Raw genomic sequence first — 18,546 nt, forward strand, 5'->3', positions numbered from 1 at the left:
TACACATGTTCCTGCTATGGATGAATCTCAGTTTGCCAGAATATGGTATGTTAAAGATGGCTGGATTGATTTATGCAAGAAATATGCAGACTTTTTCTGTTTTCTTAATAGTCTCTTGCTCACTTTAGAGATGCATCTGCTCCAGCCATCAGATAGTAAAACACATTGAAGCTTGATTCTGCTTCTGGTCGTCTGGTCACTCTGAACTTTTCCAGCAACATGGTCTGTATTTGAGACATACAGTAAAGCAAATCAAAGATAAATCCTCCAGTGTCTTTAGAAATTATGAGTAATTATCCTCTCGCTGTACCCTACCTGAACGGATGCAGAGGCCACCTGTCCTGCCTGGTCGAAGTCAAGAGAGACTATGTGTGAGAAGCGACTGGCGTTCCCATTCATAGCTGTACTGCAGTTCCCAAAAGCCTCTAGAACCGAATAGACCGCCTGCCATTTCTCACCTGTGGGGAAGGCACAGTTCGTAATGCTCGATAAAAATCATAGAATTTATCTTTATTTCCCTCTGTAACAGCTGAAAACTCACAAGTTTTTTGATATTGTTAAATGTTTAGTTCACCCCAAAATTTAAATAATGTCATTTATTACTTATCCTCATACTGTTCCACACCCGTAAGACCTTCGTTAATCTTCGGAACACAAATTAAGATATTTTAGTTGAAATCCGATGGCTCAGTGAGGCCTGCATACGGAGCAATGACATTTCCTCTCTCAAGATCCATAAAAGTACTAAAAACATATTTAAATCAGTTCATGTGAGTTCAGTGGTTCAATATTAATATTATAAAGCATTGAGAATATTTTTGGCGTGCCAAAAAAATAAAAAATAAGGACTTATTTAGTGATGGCCGATTTCAAAACACTGCCTCATGAAGCATCGGAGCATAATGAATTAGTGTATTGAATCATGACTCGGATCGCGTGTCAAACTGCCAACGGCTGAAATCACGTGACTTTGGCGCTCCGAACAGCAGATTCGATACACTGATTCATTATGCTCCGATGCTTCCTGAAGCAGTGTTTTGAAATCGGCCATCACTATATAAGTCGTTGTTTTTTTGTTTTTTTTGGTGCACCAAAAATATTCTCGTCGCTTTATAATATTAATATTGAATGACTGTACTCACATGAACTGATTTAAATGTTTTTAGTACCTTTATGGATCTTGAGAGAGGAAATGTCATTGCTCCCTATGGATGCCTCACGGAGCCATCGGATTTCAACTAAAATATCTTAATTTGTGTTCCGAAGATTAACGAAGGTCTTACAGGTGTGGAACGGCATGAGGGTGAGTAATAAATGACAGAATTTTCATTTTTGGGTGAACTAACCCTTTAACCAAAAGTAAAACTATTAAAAATTGTTTTTAGTTATTGAAATAAAGCTGAAATAAAATAAAAAAATAAACTGAAGTACACAAATTACTAAAACTAAAATTTATTTTTTTTTTTTTTTATTTTATTTTATGTTTTTTTTTTTTATTTATATTTTATTATAGTTAATATATAGTTTAATATGGAAGCTTGTTTCCACCATAGAATAAAAAAATAAAAAGGTAATTGCAATACTTTTAATCTTTTAATACATTTAATCTCACAGTTTTGACATTGTTTTGCTTCTTATCAGAATTACAAGATATAAACTTGCAATTTTGACTTGCTATTGGCACTAATAACACAATTCAAGACAGTTTTGAATGCTTTTTGACGTCCTCATCTTCTTCCTCACCCGAGTACACCTTTCCACTGCCGGCTGCGATGGTGACCAGGTACTGCAGCAGGTGCTGGCAGCTGGTGGTCTTTCCGCTGCCGCTCCTGCCCAGTAGCGCAATGGTCTGATCCTGACGTGTCGTCAGCAGCTGATGATATGCCGACTGCGCAACAGCAAAGATGTGAGGGGCTGTTTCCTCCCTCCGGCAGCCCTTAAACATCTGCATCACCTGATATAGAGAGACCATGTCACTCCATCTCTTTTGACCACAACTGAGATGACTAAGAGTTTTTGTGAAGTTCGTACCTTCTCTGAGTACATGGCAGGGGTGCTGAGAGGATTGATCACCAGCAGGTGTGGCCCAGCATAGCTGTGAATGAGGTTTCCACCATAGCGCTGACGCAAGGTGTGAAGAATGCTGGACTCATTGAGGTACAGAAGAGATGAGAGATCCTCCACTCGATCATATGATAGAGGATTCGCCTGAGATACATAAGAATATTTAAACAGGCTTGTGTTTCGCATTGGTTACATCCATGTGGTTAGTTACTCCGCTCACCTTCTCCACATCATCCTCATCCACTTCCAATAACGTCCCATCATGCTCCAGTCTGACCTTCACCTTCCCCTCTGGGAGAGAGCCCACCTCTGTCTTGAGCTGTGTAGCTATCCAGACAAAATTAACATTTGTTACTGGATTCAGATCATAATACGAGTGTTTAATGAACTCTATGGCTTCACTAACCCAAAGAAAAGCCATCTTTATGGACAAGCCAGACTTTCTCAGTGTTGTACCAAGCCTTCTCCGCAGCAAGCTGCTCCTCTGTCTTCACCTGCAGAGGAGAGTGAGATAGTCAGAGCATACACACCAGTCACAGAGAGTGAAACACTACAGAAGTCAAGTAACACTGTGGTTGATTGATTGTGAGTCAGTTCAGCTTTTCAGTCTGTTGTATACTTGTGACTTTAGAAAGTGAACACTGCAAGCAAAAATCTGAGACTAAATATATAGAAAATAATAATTAAATATATATGTAATGAAGCATCTGAATATAATATAGTGAAGCATCTGCACACAAGAAAACTGCTGGAGATGTGCATAATAGAGGGAGACAAACACATCTCTAAGTCTTTAGAGAGGCTGCTCACCGCAGAGCCAGTGGGTAGAGTTAGACTTCCAGCTCCCCCTCACTGGACATAATGGGTGGAGCTAGATGGTCAAACCACACCCATAACCCTATTGCTAAACATAACTCCACCCATTTGGTCGACAGCTGGAGCTGGATGAGGTCAAACTCCACCCATTACATCCAGAAATATAAAATATAAAAAGCTCTCTTCACACACCACAAAGAAAACTTTATCACACAGTATCAGCAAATTAACAGAATTAAAGTGAAATTTTAATGGGAAACATGCTTCAGTTCAACCAGGAGCTCTGAGGTGATGAGATTCCTCTAAATCGCACTATGAGACTCTATTAAGCTGTACACATAAGCAGAATTTCACACAGGCAATGCAGTGGCCAGACCTTAGACAGACAGGCAGCTTCATGTGCAGCCTGCAGGATAGCCACAGGGTCCTCAGCTGCCTTGGCCTGCAAAGGGCCGGGAAAACCAAGAGATCAAAAGTCATAACACACAAATCCTCAAAAGATGAATAAACAACAGGGAAAGAGGCAGGTAATATTGCACCTTATATTATTTAAATTTTACTAGAACATTACTCAAACCCCCATATTATTGTGAACTGAAGAGAAATCAACAGGTCTTACAAGAAAGAAAGAAAGAAAGAAAGAAAGAAAGAAAGAAAGAAAGAAAGAAAGAAAGAAAGAAAGAAAGAAAGAAAGAAAGAAAGAAAGAAAGAAAGAAAGAAAGAAAGAAAGAAAGAAAGAAAGAAAGAAAGAAAGAAAGAAAGAAAGAAAGAAAGAAAGAAAGAAAGAAAGAAAGAAGGTTACAGGAGGTGATTCTGCAGTAATGTTCTGCTCCAGATGTTTGTATTTCTCTGGGATGGGAATCATTGGAGATCCCTACAGATGGAATCAAATAGGATCAGTGAAGAGCCCGAGTGGCCCTGATTAAGGTGATTATTATCAAACCACCTGTAATTTTCATCTGCTTTAGATTAAATAAAATGATACTAACATTGAAACCTATAGGCCTGCTTATACCAAGTTCACTGCCAGACTAAGTCTGACACAATAGTGTCACTGTAAACAATTGTTAAAAGCAGTCAAATCTGAAAATCAGCAGTGAGACATAAACAATAATGATGTAGAATTCATATCCTCTTCAGGCAACACACAACACTCACTGCTGAACACCAACGTATTATACAAAGATCTTGGCAGTTGCGAGACACACACCTGTTGGTTGGTGACGGTAGAAATCTGAGATGGAAGTTTTTCAGCAGGAGCCGCAGAAGTTTTTGACACTCCTTTCACCTTCACAGACACAACACTAATCAGTGTGCTTGTATGCAAGCAGACGGTCTACAATCATGCCAAAAACTGGCAAGATGGCAACTGCCACAATCAGGAATCACAACTTTGCAACTGACATGATCGGTGCCAATAGCTGTTAGTTGTTAGTCACCAATAGGCAGTTGTGGCCTAATGGTTAGAGAGTCGAACTTGCAAACCAAAAGTTGCGGGTTTGAGTCATAGTACTGGCAGGAAATGTAGGTGGGGGGAAGTAAACAAACACTCTCATCCCTTTCACTCTCATTATCCACAACTGAGGTGCCCTTGAGCAAGGCACCTAACCCCAAATCGCTACTGGGGCGCCGCAGCAAATGCCGCACAAATCTCGAGTATGGGACAAGTCACACTTTTACTTTCAATACAATGTTAGTCTGGTCTCTTCAACGATATAGTGTGCTTTGGGGGAAAAAAAGCACAAAAAAAGTTGCTTCCAGCATCACCATTTGCCATGCTGAATTCTTGCAGGCATGAGCTGAATTCAAATTTAAAGCTGCAATCTACTTCAGAGAGTTAAAGTGACACAGCAGTCAAAGTCTTTACAGAAGGGTGAGAAAAAGCATTGGATATGGCAAGATATTTGTTCTGCAGTGAGGCTTGAAGAGTTTCACAGCATTGGCTTGCTGAGCAATTACATGCATTGCAAAAGCATTCAGAAACACATGCAGTCTGTACCTCCGGCTTTCGCACAGCAGCAGTCCGTGGCACAGGAATAAAGCCTGCAGGGGGTGCTAATGGGTCAACTTTGGGCTTGGGGATAAATCCTGCCACCGGGGCAAACGGGTCTCGCTTTGGGATCGGAACAAATCCCACTGGAGGTGCCAGAGGATCAGGTTTGGGCAGAGTTTGAGTGGAAGGGTTTGATTTAGGAGCCGGGATGAATCCCGCCGGCGGTGCCAGAGGATCAGGTTTGGGTGTAGGTTGAGAGGAAGGATTTGGTTTAGGAGCTGGGACAAAACCATCAGGTGGAGCCAATGGGTTGGGTTTGGAGCCTGGAATGAATCCAGCAGGTGAGGTAAGAGGATTTGGCTTAGGAGGTAAAAAGCCAACAGGAGGGGCAAGAGGGTCAGCTTTAGGTGATGGACTGGTTGCAGGGGCGGATGGATGGGGTTCCACTGAAGGCGTCTCACTTTCCCCAATCCTTTCTTTGCTTTCTTCCTGTGTTTCTTTGCGTTCGGCAGCTCTCGTGCGGGAGCGATGCTCTTTAGTCCTTGCACGACCCATTAGGCTGCTCAACCCAATGGAGAGGGCATCTCCATCCACAGAGCTGCCGGTTTGTTGGGGACGGCTTGTTTTGGGAACAGAAGTGGCTGTCGATGGCTTTTCCTCTGACCCCCCTTTGTGCGCCAAGTTCAGTCCTCTCCTCGCTGACGTGTCCGGCTCCACGCTGCCATGACGTCCATTCATGGAGCCACCACTTCTTTGGTCTACAGTCAGTGGCCGCTCTGGATTCACCGCTGTTGACGGTTCACCTCTGTGTTGCTCGGCTGGGCCACTTACCGCTGTCTGAGACTGACTCATGCTGTTCTCGCTGTCCGACTGTTCACACAACCCAAAACACACATGTACACGTCACCACAAAGTAAACACCTATGAAATAATCCGCAAGCAGCAAGAACTAAAGTTAAAAGTTCACATTCCTTGTAACCAACAACAGTACTATTTCGAGGTTCACAATAGCTTAAGTAAAATTCAACAAGCAACAACCTTTTGGAGTTCCCAAAAGATGAGAAATGGGTGCCGTTCTGAATATCAGAGAGTCATCACGCTCTCCAGCCCAGCAGAAAGTACTGAAAGTTAATCTGAAAAACACTTTGATTTGCTCTCTTCCACATGGCCAGGCACTTTGCAGTTCTCTTCTCAGCACAGTGAGGCAGGTTAACAGACAAACCCCGTAATTAAGGTCACTGCTGTGCAACGCTGGCTTACAGCCCTGAAACACAACTCTACAGGATCAACCACACAGGCTTTTTGTAGTCTCTTTTGCACACTATACGCAATTCAGAACCTGGAGCATTGCAGAGACCTCACAATCACCCCACACTATAAAACGACAGTTTAAAGTGCACATTTATTTACAAAATACTAGTAATGAGCTCTTATGTGGAGACAGACCTTCATGTCTATCCTGAAGGTGATGATGCTGGTGCTCTTCCAGCTGTGCACCTCCATGATGACTTGCAAACCTCTCACACATTTGCTTCAGGCACACACACACACACACTCTTAGCTCAGCATCATTCTCATGCACCGTCCCTCTCTTTCTTCCTCCAGCTGCCCCTCCCACTACAACAGTGATTGGAGTACAAAAAGGGCAGGGTGTGATGTCAGCAAGCTCCACCCACTGGAGTATAACAGCAGTACAGTTCCAAGCAAACATCCACATACAATCTCTCTCTAATCTCCACCTGCAATAATTATCTTAACTCCTGCTAATTTTCACATTTGAGCATCTGGATGAAGAGAAGAAACAGATGAACTGCTTTCATACGGTAATTATAGACAAAGTCCACAAAAGCTGTTCTTAAGGAAAAAGACCAGCATTTTCCAAACAAGCCCCATCTTTAGCACCTCCTGATGATAATGTGAAGTAAACACACAGAATGTGTTTTAGAGCGAACCACAGCCACAATAACAAATGCAAAGTGCTGGGAAATGTGATCTCATCTGATCTCAGAACAGACACCCATCTGAAATACGTGTCACGCAGTAATGAAGACGCTGCTCAAACACTTACACTCGAGGCTTTTGCACCTGGGACGTTTTCATCTTTCACCTGAAGGGAGGCAAATGGAGACAATATTAAATTTAAACTATAAATCAGGCCCTCTGACCTGTGACATTGTGCTGGATGTGACCTCTGACCCAGCTCTTTCTCTATTCTCCCGTTCTACAGTTTAGGCAAGCTGGATTCTCATAGAGGCGGAGGTGAGGTCACACATTCTTACAGAGAAATCCCTCTTTAAAAATGAATTTTAATGTCTGTCTTTACTTTACGAAAGGACAGAACAGCTAATGTCTCACAAACAACCATCTGACTACAAAATTACTGGATGTGGACAAAGAAGAAATCTTAAAAAAAGATACAACATATAATTCCTTTTCCACTAGCATAACTCAGAAAGATATTGTGTGGCAGCCTTCAAAGTTGACTGAGATCCCTTTTAAGTATTAAAAAAAAAAATGCATTATATTACAATAATAATTACAAACTGTTAAAAATAAGCAGAGACATAAGACAAGATAAGGCATGGTGATGGGGAAAAAACTTGAGATGGGAGGAAAAAATGCTTTTGCGTTATCTCTTAAAACTTTAGCATTCATTCGCAAATTTTTGTGATGCAAATAATATGAGATTTCAATGCTTTTGCAAGCATTCACAAAGTGTCTTGGGGAATGCAATACTTTCTCCAAAGAATGCAAAAGATTTTTGAGCAAATGCAAAGTCTCTTGAGGGAGCACAACACTTTTGAGAGAGAACGTAAAATATTTGCAAGCAAATGCAAAGTTTCTTGAGGGAACACAAATATTTTGCCAGTGAATGTAAAAGCACTGACATAGTTTTTCCTCTCACCTTATAGTTTTTGTAGTCCCACTTAGGGGCTCTGTAAGATATAGAACAACCAATCTTTTACCTTAATCATCCAAACTGTATTTTCTAAACTAGTTCTATTTCACCTGTCCTGAGTGGGCAATAAATTAACAATTTATAAATTAATGAACAGCATAAAACTTTACTTCCCTTTTTCTCCCAAAATGAGAATCGAGATGAGAAAGCCATGGAGAAACAGACAGAGGAGAGTAGAGGAAAGGAAAGGGGAGGAAAGGAAGGCTTTTTTGGTGAGAGGCAGAAAACTGGATTGGGAAAATGCAGGCAGTCTTCTCGGTTGAGCTTTTGAGGGTACTAGGACCCTGCGGTGAATGGGTAGAACGAACAGCTACAAGGGAAGAAAAAAGGATGAACATAAAATCTGTTAGATGGAGTAAAGATAAAGAAGAATCGTTTAGGCTTACATCATGACACTCGGTTAGTCAAACAACAAGGCAAGAGATCAATGACTCAGCATTCCATTGCTGAATTGCAGCTTTCTGAAAGTGCACCTATGAAAATGAAATTGTTTACTCATTCTCATGATGTTCAAAACTTGTTGGGCTTTCAATGCGTATTTTATTGAAAGGAGTTTTTTTTTTCAAAATGATGAATGTGAATGACGACTGGGCTGACAATCTCCAAAATGAAAAATGGCTCATGTCTAGACTCAATGACTCATGTGCTATATTCCAAGCCTTCTAAAAAAATTAAAGTTATTAATTAGAACATGAGGGTGAGTAAATTATGACAGATGAACAAACAAAGATGTCCATGTGAATCAAGCTTCTCATGAATTAAAAAAAACATGCTGGAAGAGCACATTTGTAATGCAAAACAACCGGTCTGAAAGTGAAAGTGCAGTTTAAGGCAACAGGACTGAGCTTTCATGACACACCACTATAAATAGAGCACATGTGAAGAGGCCACAAAGTGAAGTGACCAGCACACACACGCACACACACACACACGGCTGTCCCACAGGCTTTAAACCTGGATTCTTATACCTGTCAAACACAAAGCAGACACATCGGATTCCCTCTGTTATGTTAACCAGTTAGTCAGGTAGGCATCCATGGACAGACGTCTTGAGCGGAGCTCAACGTGGGGCAGCCGCAGGACGTTACGACAGAGACGTCGAGCCGGAGTTCGGGCTCGGGAGGGGGGATAACAGCTGTTGCAGGACACAGAGGATATTAATAACCATGTAGACCTCAGTACCCCCTGACCACACACACAAACACACACACACACACACACACACACATAACAAACTGAATTCAAACAGCTTAACTGTCCTTTCAGAAAATTCAGCCATACTCAATTCACAAAATTCATCAACAGAGACAACTCTGTTGATGAATGTTTAAATCCAACCACAAGGGGGCAACAACATGTGTGAAAACAAAATGCTGCTGTTCCTCACAGATCCACCAGAGGGAGGCATTGTGCACACTTCTTGATGAGTTCATTTTTGTTAGCCTGACTTAATTAGCATTAGTGTGTTAAATAAACCCCCAACCCTAAGTAAGCTTTTCTGTGTAATTCATTCTAAACTGTCCCATCATATCTAGGGACCAGAATGTTATTACTGAGCTCTTTTGACTTTTTTGACTTTATTTTTGCAACCACCCAAAATACCCCAGAAAAATCACAGCAACATGCTAAAAAACACTGAGAATACTTTAGCGACATCCTAGCAACCACCCAAAACATGCTAGCATTGTGATAATAAGTTTTGCTTCAGAAAATGTGCGGATCTATTTAATTAGCAAGCTGTGATTAAAAAGTCTTCAGCTCAAAAGTAAGCAGTAAAAGTAGTTGTTCATGCTGGTAAAGCTTATCAGATTAACTTTATAGAGCTGCAATGAGCCACTGTGATTGGTCAGGGTTGAGAACAGGATGAGTGCTGATTGGCTGTGCTGCAACAAAATTAATCAATTCAAAACTCAGATTAATTGATTATGATTGAATGATTCTGCGTCAACATGCATAAATGTTCATAACACATAATATTGATGACTGACTACCACACAAATTCAAACCCACCATGAGGCCTTATATTCTGGTGGGGTTGTAGACCAGTCCAGGCCTGTCATATTGTATCATATCAGCACTACTAAACAGGACACAAACAGGCTGGAGTTGTCTATGGAGGACGCGGTGGGCTCCTTAATCTGATTAGCTCCCCCTTGTCTCTGTGTGGTCTTTCTAAAAAAATCCTGATGGATCAGTGAATTTCTTCGTCTTATCTGCTGTCTTCACTGAAAGCAATTCCTCTGCAGTCAGGACTTCAATGAAAGAATGATGTTAACTTTATCAAACATTCTTTCATTTCTCAACAATAGTAGATTAGATATAAACAAGGGACAGGACTAAATGGCATACATCACACATATGCACTAACACATAGACACATCAAAACTTACATTATTAGTAAGATGAAGTGTGGAGTTTAGGAGGGTCTCTCCAAACAAGTACACAATGTAACATGGTGGGAGGTCTAAAGACTTTTTAAACCCCACCTAGTAGCCTATTCGTTGCTATGGTTGTGAAATGTAGCACCTCCTTCATTCAAAGACTGATTATTCTTAGCTCTTCTTGCTAATCCAATGTTTGTTAATACCAAGTGCTAATGGAGCAGAAAACATTTTATCTGCTTTTAAATACATATATGCTGTATTTTCATAAAGGCTATACATGAAGGATTTGATCAAATCTAGGATTAAAGCACAGCTAGCATAGAAAAGATTAGCATAGCATAATTTGATCTCTGAGGGGAATCCAAGCCATATAGATCTTAGTTAAAGTATATGGCATATTTACAATATGTTCAATAGCCAATTCATTCAGTAGCCAGCCTTTGAAAATAAGTCTTTCTACAAATTTGTAGTGTACAAAAAATTGGAAAACACAGGTTGTGATGATACAGGAGGAGGTGGAGACATTCTTCTACAGGTCAAACTACAGGCTGATTTAAACACCTGTTCCACAAACTCATAAAGTATCGCACAACGATGCAAAAAACAGACGCTTCTCTCGTTCAGAAACATCCTGAGGGCACGAGCCCTGCGGACAGATAACAGCAGCATGTCTGGTCTTGCTGCTTCTCTCTGCATAGTGATTTCCATAACATGTACATTATGGGAAAAACACCTACATGATGTAAGAATACAGTCTCATGCTAAACAGAGGCATCAAAATCTTAAAGGTGCCCTAGAACCAGTTTTTACAAGATGTAATATAAGTCTAAGGTGTCCCCTGAATGTGTCTGTGAAGTTTCAGCTCAAAATACTCCATAGATTTTTTTTAATAAATTTTTTTAACTGCCTATTTTGGGGCATCATTAACTATGCACCGATTCAGGCTGCGGCCCCTTTAAATCATGCGCTCCCTGCCACCCGAGCTCTCGACTATAATACAGTGCATTTACAAAGTTCACACAGCTAATATAACCCTCAAATGGATCTTTACAAGATGTTCGTCATGCATACTGCATGCATGCGTCGGATCATGTGAGTATAGTATTTATTTGGATGTTTACATTTGATTCTGAATGAGTTTGAGGCTGTGCTTCGTGGCTAACGGGCTAACATTACACACTGTTGGAGAGATTTATAAAGAATGAAGTTGTGTTTATGAATTATAAAGACTGCAAGTGTTTAAAAATGAAAATAGCGACGGCTCTCTTGTCTCCGTGAATACAGTAAGAAACGATGGAAACTTTAACCACATTTAACAGTACATTAGCAACATGCTAATGAAACATTTATAAAGACAATTTACAAATATCACTATATCACTAAATATCACTAAAAATCATGTAATCATGGATCATGTCAGTTATTAATGCTCCACGTACATGGCGTACATATTAATGATCCCGACTGTTGCGTAACAGTCTGTGTTATGTTGCGAATCGCCTGTTCTTCTGAGGTCTTTTAAACAAATGAGATTTACACAAGAAGGAGGAAACAATGGAGTTTGAGACTCACTGTATGTCATTTCCATGTACTGAACTCTTGTTATTCAACTATGCCAAGGTAAATACAATTTTTGATTCTAGGGCACCTTTAAGTAAATGATACAATAAAACCAAGAGAATTATGGATGGATTCAATTCTGTGAATAAAATGAGACATTCCCCAACCTGAATTCAATCTTCACCTAAAAAATAAAGCTACACAACCAAATCAAATAAGCTATGACAACATCAAATGGCATTTCACTTCCATAATGCATTAAAGTCACCATGAAATCAAAATTGACAATTCTTTTCCTTTTTTTAAAATTCATGTGTCCTTGTACTCAAAATAATTCCCCCTCCCTCTTGCAGCAACATCTCTTCTCTTCTCTGATGATGTGTTTACTGGTGCAAGGGCGGGACAACCTGTCACTCACATGACATCACACCACAACCATTCAATCAATTCTCAATGGACAAAATCAAGTTCCTCCCTACATTTTTTCTTGTTCGAGAAGCCGTTTCACTTGGATATATGTCACGATGGGGAAGAAAAGACTGTCGCAACTTCTGTGTCATGCCGACTTTAAGAAAGTAAAAAAGGTAATTGTGTTGACTCTATGCATTCTGAGGGCGTGATTAACCTTCAGGTAAGTGACTAACTAGCTGCTCCCATTAACCAAGTCACATTTAACAGACTGGTAAACTGGCAGAGCTGGAATCATGCCTGTGCCAACATGCTCACAGTTAGAGCTCGAATACTGGACAGCTTCACACAGTCCTACTGCCAAATACCAGTGCAAATCAGCCCAAAAACCACAGCTGGTCGTCACATTGACCCAGCGGTCCAAACCAGGATAATTATCAGCCTGACTAAAGCCACTTCCTGGACCCCTGTTGAGGGCCAAGTCTGTCCAATGACCAGCGTCAATATTCACTCACGACAGCATTGGGGCGACACTGACAGCTCAAGAAAGACTTGGGGTCATCGGCCAGGAAACAAAGTGGAGACATAAAGAGAAATTTGACAGAGAGGACGGAGGGACAGCAGACACTGATGACAGACGAAGGACACTTCCTGTATTCAGTGCCTGATGTGCAGCCAAGTTGATCTATTACATAATCTAATCTGATAGTAGTTAATGAAGCCATTCATGGACAGATTGTTTCAGAGCAGACAGAGGACATTAATAGTCCACAGGCTGTTGAACCCTCTCAGAGTAGACGAAAAAAAGAGAGAACCATTGAGCCAAAAACACAAAAAACAAAAAAAATACAGGAGAGTGTCAGTGGGGGTTATTTAGAATAGCAATGCAAAATTTGACTGACATAGCCATGCAAATAACTAACTGTCAGACTGATCGACTGTTGGTTTGTTTATAATGCATAATTTTAAAATAAAATAAAATAGTACAGTTCAAAGGTTTTGAGCCTGTAAGAATATTTAATGCTTTTGAAAGAAGTCTCTTATGCTCACCAAGGATGCACTTATTTGATCAAAAATACAGTAAAAACAGTAATATTGTGAAATATTATTACAGTTTATTATTACTGTTTTCTATTCTAATATATTTTATCATTTAATTCTGTTATGGCAAAACTGAAATCTCAGCATCATTTCTCCAGTCTTCAGTGTCACATGATCCTTCAGAAATCATTGTACTATGCTTATTTGCTGCTTAAGAAACATTTATTATTATTAATGATTATCAAAGATTCTTTCATGAACAGAACATATAAAGGTGCCGTAGAACGTCTTTTTAAAAGATGTAATATAAGTCTAAGGTGTCCCCTGAATGTGTCTGTGAAGTTTCAGCTCAAAATACCCCATAGATTTTTTTTAATTAATTTTTTTAACTGCCTATTTTGGGGCATCATTAAATATGAGCCGATTCAGGCTGCGGCCCCTTTAAATCTTGCTCTCCCCGCCCACGGAGCCTGCGCTTGCCTTTAACAGCATAAACAAAGTTCACACAGCTAATATAACCCTCAAAATGGATCTTTACAAAGTGTTCGTCATGCAGCATGTCTAATCGCGTAAGTATGGTATTTATTTGGATGTTTACATTTGATTCTGAATGAGTTTGAGGTTTTGCTCCGTGGCTAAAGCTAACATTACACACTGTTGGAGAGATTTATAAAGAATGAAGTTGTGTTTATGAATTATACAGACTGCAAGTGTTTAAAAAATGAAAATAACGACAGTCTTGTCTCCGTGAATACAGTAAGAAACGATGGTAACTTTAACCACATTTAACAGTACATTAGCAACATGCTAACGAAACATTTAGAAAGACAATTTACAAGTATCACTAAAAATATCATGATATCATGGATCATGTCAGTTATTAATGCTCCATCTGCCATTTTTCACTATTGTTCTTGCTTGCTTACCTAGTCTGATGATTCAGCTGTGCACACCCAGACGTTCTGCCCTTGTCTAATGCTTGAACATGAGCTGGCATATGCAAATATTGGGGGCGTACACCCCGACAGTTACATAACAGTCAGTGTTACGTTGAGATTCGCCTGTTCTTCGGAGGTCTTTTAAACAAATGAGATTTATATAAAAGGAGGAAACAACGGTGTTTGAGACTCACTGTATGTCATTTCCATGTACTGAACTCTTGATATTTAACTATGTCAAGATAAATTCAATTTTTAATTCTAGGGCACCTTTAAACAGCATTTATTTGAAACAGAAATATTTTATAACATTGTAAATGTCTTTACTGTCACCTTTGATTCATTTATTGTGTCCTTGCTGAATAAAAGTATTCATTTCCTTCAACACCAACAAAAAATCTTACTGACCACAAACTTTTGAATGGTAGTGTATCTCATCACTTAAAAAGGTTTAACCATAAATACATTATAGTACCTAAATAAAATGAAATAAACCTATAAAATGAAATAAACTTATTGCTAATAGTGCATTTCTGTAATGAAAATATTAACCAGCTTAATATAAACAATAACCTTTAAGACTACATGGAGGCCTACATGTAAATCAGCTAAGTTATGATTGGCTAACCTTTATGTATCAGCACAGTTCATCAGGGCAGACCAAGTTACTGAACACTGAATAGGTGTCGATAGGTGTGGGTGGTTTTAAGCAAATGTCTACATAGTACATCTAACTCTTTTACTGCAAAAGAGCAAGGAAAAACTTTGCCTTGATATGCATTTTTAAAAAATGCTCATGTAGTAACTCTCAGTCAAAATAAATTGCTGAAAGCTTTATGTGTTCAGATTTCCCAACAGAATAAGCAATCACACACAAAAGGCTGAGAAGAGCATGGTGATATATTCATTCATTCATTCATTCAGATGCCAATCCTTCAGCTAAGTGGACCGGAGAGGGTGTGAGGTGATAGTGTGTGTTTAAGTGTTGTTCTTCTCAGTACAGTAATGCAGCCGAAACCTGTCTATCTGGTAACTATCAGCACAAACAATCCAACCTGTCAAAAACAATCACAAGGGTTTCCTGTCACATTCACAGACACACTATGATTGAACAAATACCAAACATTATACTGGCAAAAAGCCACACATGCTTGATGACACAAGAGTATCTGCCTTCCCTGAGCATTTCAGTTATGGAGGGAATTCACTAAGAATGATTTGTGCACTGATAATCACTGTTGCTATTGTGATCTCCTGTGTTGGGGGTAATGCGTTACAAATAACGCGAGTTACATAATCAGGATTACTTTTTTATTTTATTTTATTTTTTCAAAAAAATAGCGTAACGCTGTGGTATGCAGGGAAGGAGATCAGAGGTCAGAGGCTTCACTACGCTAAATAAACTGCTTTTGTGGGAAAACGGCTTTCATTTAATGAATCCACAACCTATTGGGTAATCTTCAACATGTTTGCTCTTAAACATTTATTTTGGATTTATCTATTTTTAGAGTTTACATCGAAAAAAAGCTCTTTTATAGGAGACGTCACGGACAATTGCACGACAGGTATGATTCAGTTTATGGCACTTCTCATTCATTCCTATGGTATCCACAAACAGTGGTTGACTGTCGCACAACTCTGAACAAAATCCAATGGCATCAAGGCTGTAATGTGATTGGTTATCAAGGCACACGTGATTCAAGTTGGCTGTTACGCATTCTCCAATGAGCTATGGACCCTCATATCTCTGTGTCCTATTCTTCTGCGATCCAGAATGGCAGCACAGCTGAAAGGTTTGTTTGAGCTGCACCCTCTACTGTACAGGCATGAATTTGCATTTCCTTCAGCCTGAGCCTTATTTCTTTCACTTTTGGTGTGAAAGCTCTTTTACATTTGCCAAAAATAGAACTTTTTTTGTTATTAAAAACAAGCAAGCAAGCCAGGTGAGAAAAGGTATCGCAAAAGTAACTACACATTACTTCATGTAACTATGCGCATTACTTTCTATAAAAAGTAACTAGGTGACACAATTAATTACTTTTTAGGGAGAAACACAATATTGTAACGCATTACTTTTAAAAGTAAATTTCCCCAACACTTATCTCAAAATAACTATTAAAAAAATTCAGTAATTGAAATAAAGCTGAAATTAAGTTAAATATAAGATGAAACACTTTAAAAACAACTACAGTCATAAATGCTGCCTTGGAAACTAACTGAAATTAATAAGTTTAAGTTAAAGTAAAAAAAATTACTAAAGCTAAATTTAAAATTAATTAAAGCCAAAATATATATATATATATATATATATATATATATATATATATATATATATATATATATATATATATATATATATATATAAAATTGCCTGTTTTTGTTTATTTATATATTATATATGCATATGTGTATATGTGCTTATTCATTTATCTTTATTCTTTATTTTATTTTATTTTATTTATTTTTTATTTTACTATCTGTGTACTGTTGTTGTCTGGAAGCTGCTTCTGTCACCAAAAAAAAAAAAAAAATCCTAGTGTGTACAAACATACTTGGCAATAAAGCTCTTTCTGATTCTGAAAAATGACAAACGTACATAAACAAATGACTAAAACTTAAAACTAAAATGAAATCTGAAAACTAATTTAAAACATGAATAAATACTATAATAGTAAATAATACTAAAATAACACTGCTAATGGTGCTGTTGTTTATTTGCACATGCTGTCTGCACAATTTTGGCATCCAATTCAAAGGAAATGCATATCAGGTAACAGTGTGAACAGGAAAAAAATTGTTTTTCCAAATTTTTTCTTTTGAAAAAGGTTAGATGCACCAGGCAAATAGAGTTCATTTTTAATGAATAAATGATATAGATACTAATTTGCATAGAAATTAGTGTTTGCAATGAAAAGAAAGAATGATTATGCAGCAGCAGCAGCAGTATTTCAGCACATTTAGAACCTGCTTAAACTGGACTACAAATAGTTATAATCAGGTGAAAAAACTGAAATACAGCACACAATAGTCTGCAACTGCCTACATATTCACATATTTTTCATCAATATAGATGCAACAAGCAACACATTTCGCCACGGAGCTCTCCACAGTGGCATAGTCTAGATTTCTGTATCACAATCTTTATATAGAATAATCGCTTCTAGGCCAATCCCAAATGTGTCATATCTTTTTCTGTACTCGGCTTAAAGTGGGCCAGTAAAAACCCCGGTGGGACTCCTGCCCTCCGCAGGCTGGGTGAGACTGGCCACTTTATCACAAAAGGTGCAGTTCATTACAGCTGCTGGTTTGACATTGTTCACCCTGATAACATCATAATTTGAGATGGCTTGCATGAGGGTAAGTGTTATTATAAAATTGAATATTATGAGTTATTGGTATTTGGTAACAGGAACTAGGAGAAAATTTGGTCAAGATAACTTGTATGCCCCAGATTCTCAGCCTCTTCTCTGACTGATGCGCTCCGATTTTTCAGTGTTGCCGGGGCAAATTCGCCCAGAGGCATCTAGACTGCATAAATGTCTATGCATGTAGGCAACTAGGCCCACTGATATCAACAGGGGAATTTTAAAGGGGGTCCATGAAGAAATTTAACATTAATATAGTATATGTTGTTTTTAATTAAAGTTATTATAAAGTTTTGCTTTTTTTGCCATTGGGTTGGCTATAAAAGTTTTCTAATGGTCTGAAATGGTGTTCTAAAACAGCACTCAGACTTTGACACACACTGAGATTTTTCTGGTTATCCATTAGCAGAAAGCATATAAAGGGCTGAGTTCTCTCCACACACACTCCTATTCAAACACAACAACAGGTTTAGCAGGAGTGATCGCTGACTCATGTGATCCACGCCACACTCATTTGATTAGCTTGACCAAAACGTTCTCTTCAAACACCTGTCTCTTCCTATTTTGGCACCATTAGATGAAATGCTGTTTGTGTGAAGAGCTGTTCTATAGGATCAGGCCAGATGCTCTCAACTGCACCAGGATAAACCTCTTACGGTTCAAAAGGCCAAACATTACAGTACAGAAGCACAATATTGTATATTTTTACCTCCCCCACGTTATTCTACATCACGAATAAATCACTCAATGATCTTTAATCTCTTCACTGAGCTCTGGTTTTGTGCTGAACCAGATCAAAGTAACATCAGATCTTGGATGTCAGCCTAAAGTATTTGTTTGTTTGTTTGTTTGTTTGTTTGAGTTTTTTTTTTATTTTTCTTCTCAATTTGTTAAGATGAATTTGATGCAAAATCATTTTCTGTCACATTATGATATTATACTGTTAAAACAAATGTCATGGTTATATTTCATTCCAAAATGAAAATAAAAAAAACCTTTACAAATAATTTTTTTTTTT

The 18,546-nt window shown here is 38.7% G+C and overlaps 1 protein-coding gene across 6 annotated transcripts in view; it reads right to left on the minus strand.

Moving 5' to 3' along the window:
• The window catches only part of myo18aa (myosin XVIIIAa), a 60,535-nt gene that overhangs the window by 35,192 nt on the left and 6,797 nt on the right, over window positions 1-18,546 (minus strand). For 5 of the 6 annotated variants that reach the window (XM_048180869.1, XM_048180868.1, XM_048180864.1 and 2 more), the window contains exons 1-11: window positions 7,947-8,142; window positions 6,942-6,980; window positions 4,880-5,743; window positions 4,091-4,168; window positions 3,257-3,322; window positions 2,471-2,558; window positions 2,285-2,391; window positions 2,032-2,208; window positions 1,744-1,954; window positions 316-458; window positions 124-224 (exon numbers count right to left, since the gene is read on the minus strand). In XM_048180869.1, the coding sequence (XP_048036826.1) occupies window positions 124-224; window positions 316-458; window positions 1,744-1,954; window positions 2,032-2,208; window positions 2,285-2,391; window positions 2,471-2,558; window positions 3,257-3,322; window positions 4,091-4,168; window positions 4,880-5,743; window positions 6,942-6,980; window positions 7,947-7,985 (1,913 nt within the window). In that variant the 5' untranslated portion in view covers window positions 7,986-8,142. Of the gene's footprint in view, window positions 1-123; window positions 225-315; window positions 459-1,743; window positions 1,955-2,031; window positions 2,209-2,284; window positions 2,392-2,470; window positions 2,559-3,256; window positions 3,323-4,090; window positions 4,169-4,879; window positions 5,744-6,941; window positions 6,981-7,946; window positions 8,143-18,546 lie in introns of those variants that run through there. The other variant, XM_048180867.1, reaches the window with a different exon arrangement.

This window comes from Megalobrama amblycephala, linkage group LG2 (assembly GCF_018812025.1).
Source record: "Megalobrama amblycephala isolate DHTTF-2021 linkage group LG2, ASM1881202v1, whole genome shotgun sequence".
NCBI classification, from domain to species: domain Eukaryota; kingdom Metazoa; phylum Chordata; class Actinopteri; order Cypriniformes; family Xenocyprididae; genus Megalobrama; species Megalobrama amblycephala.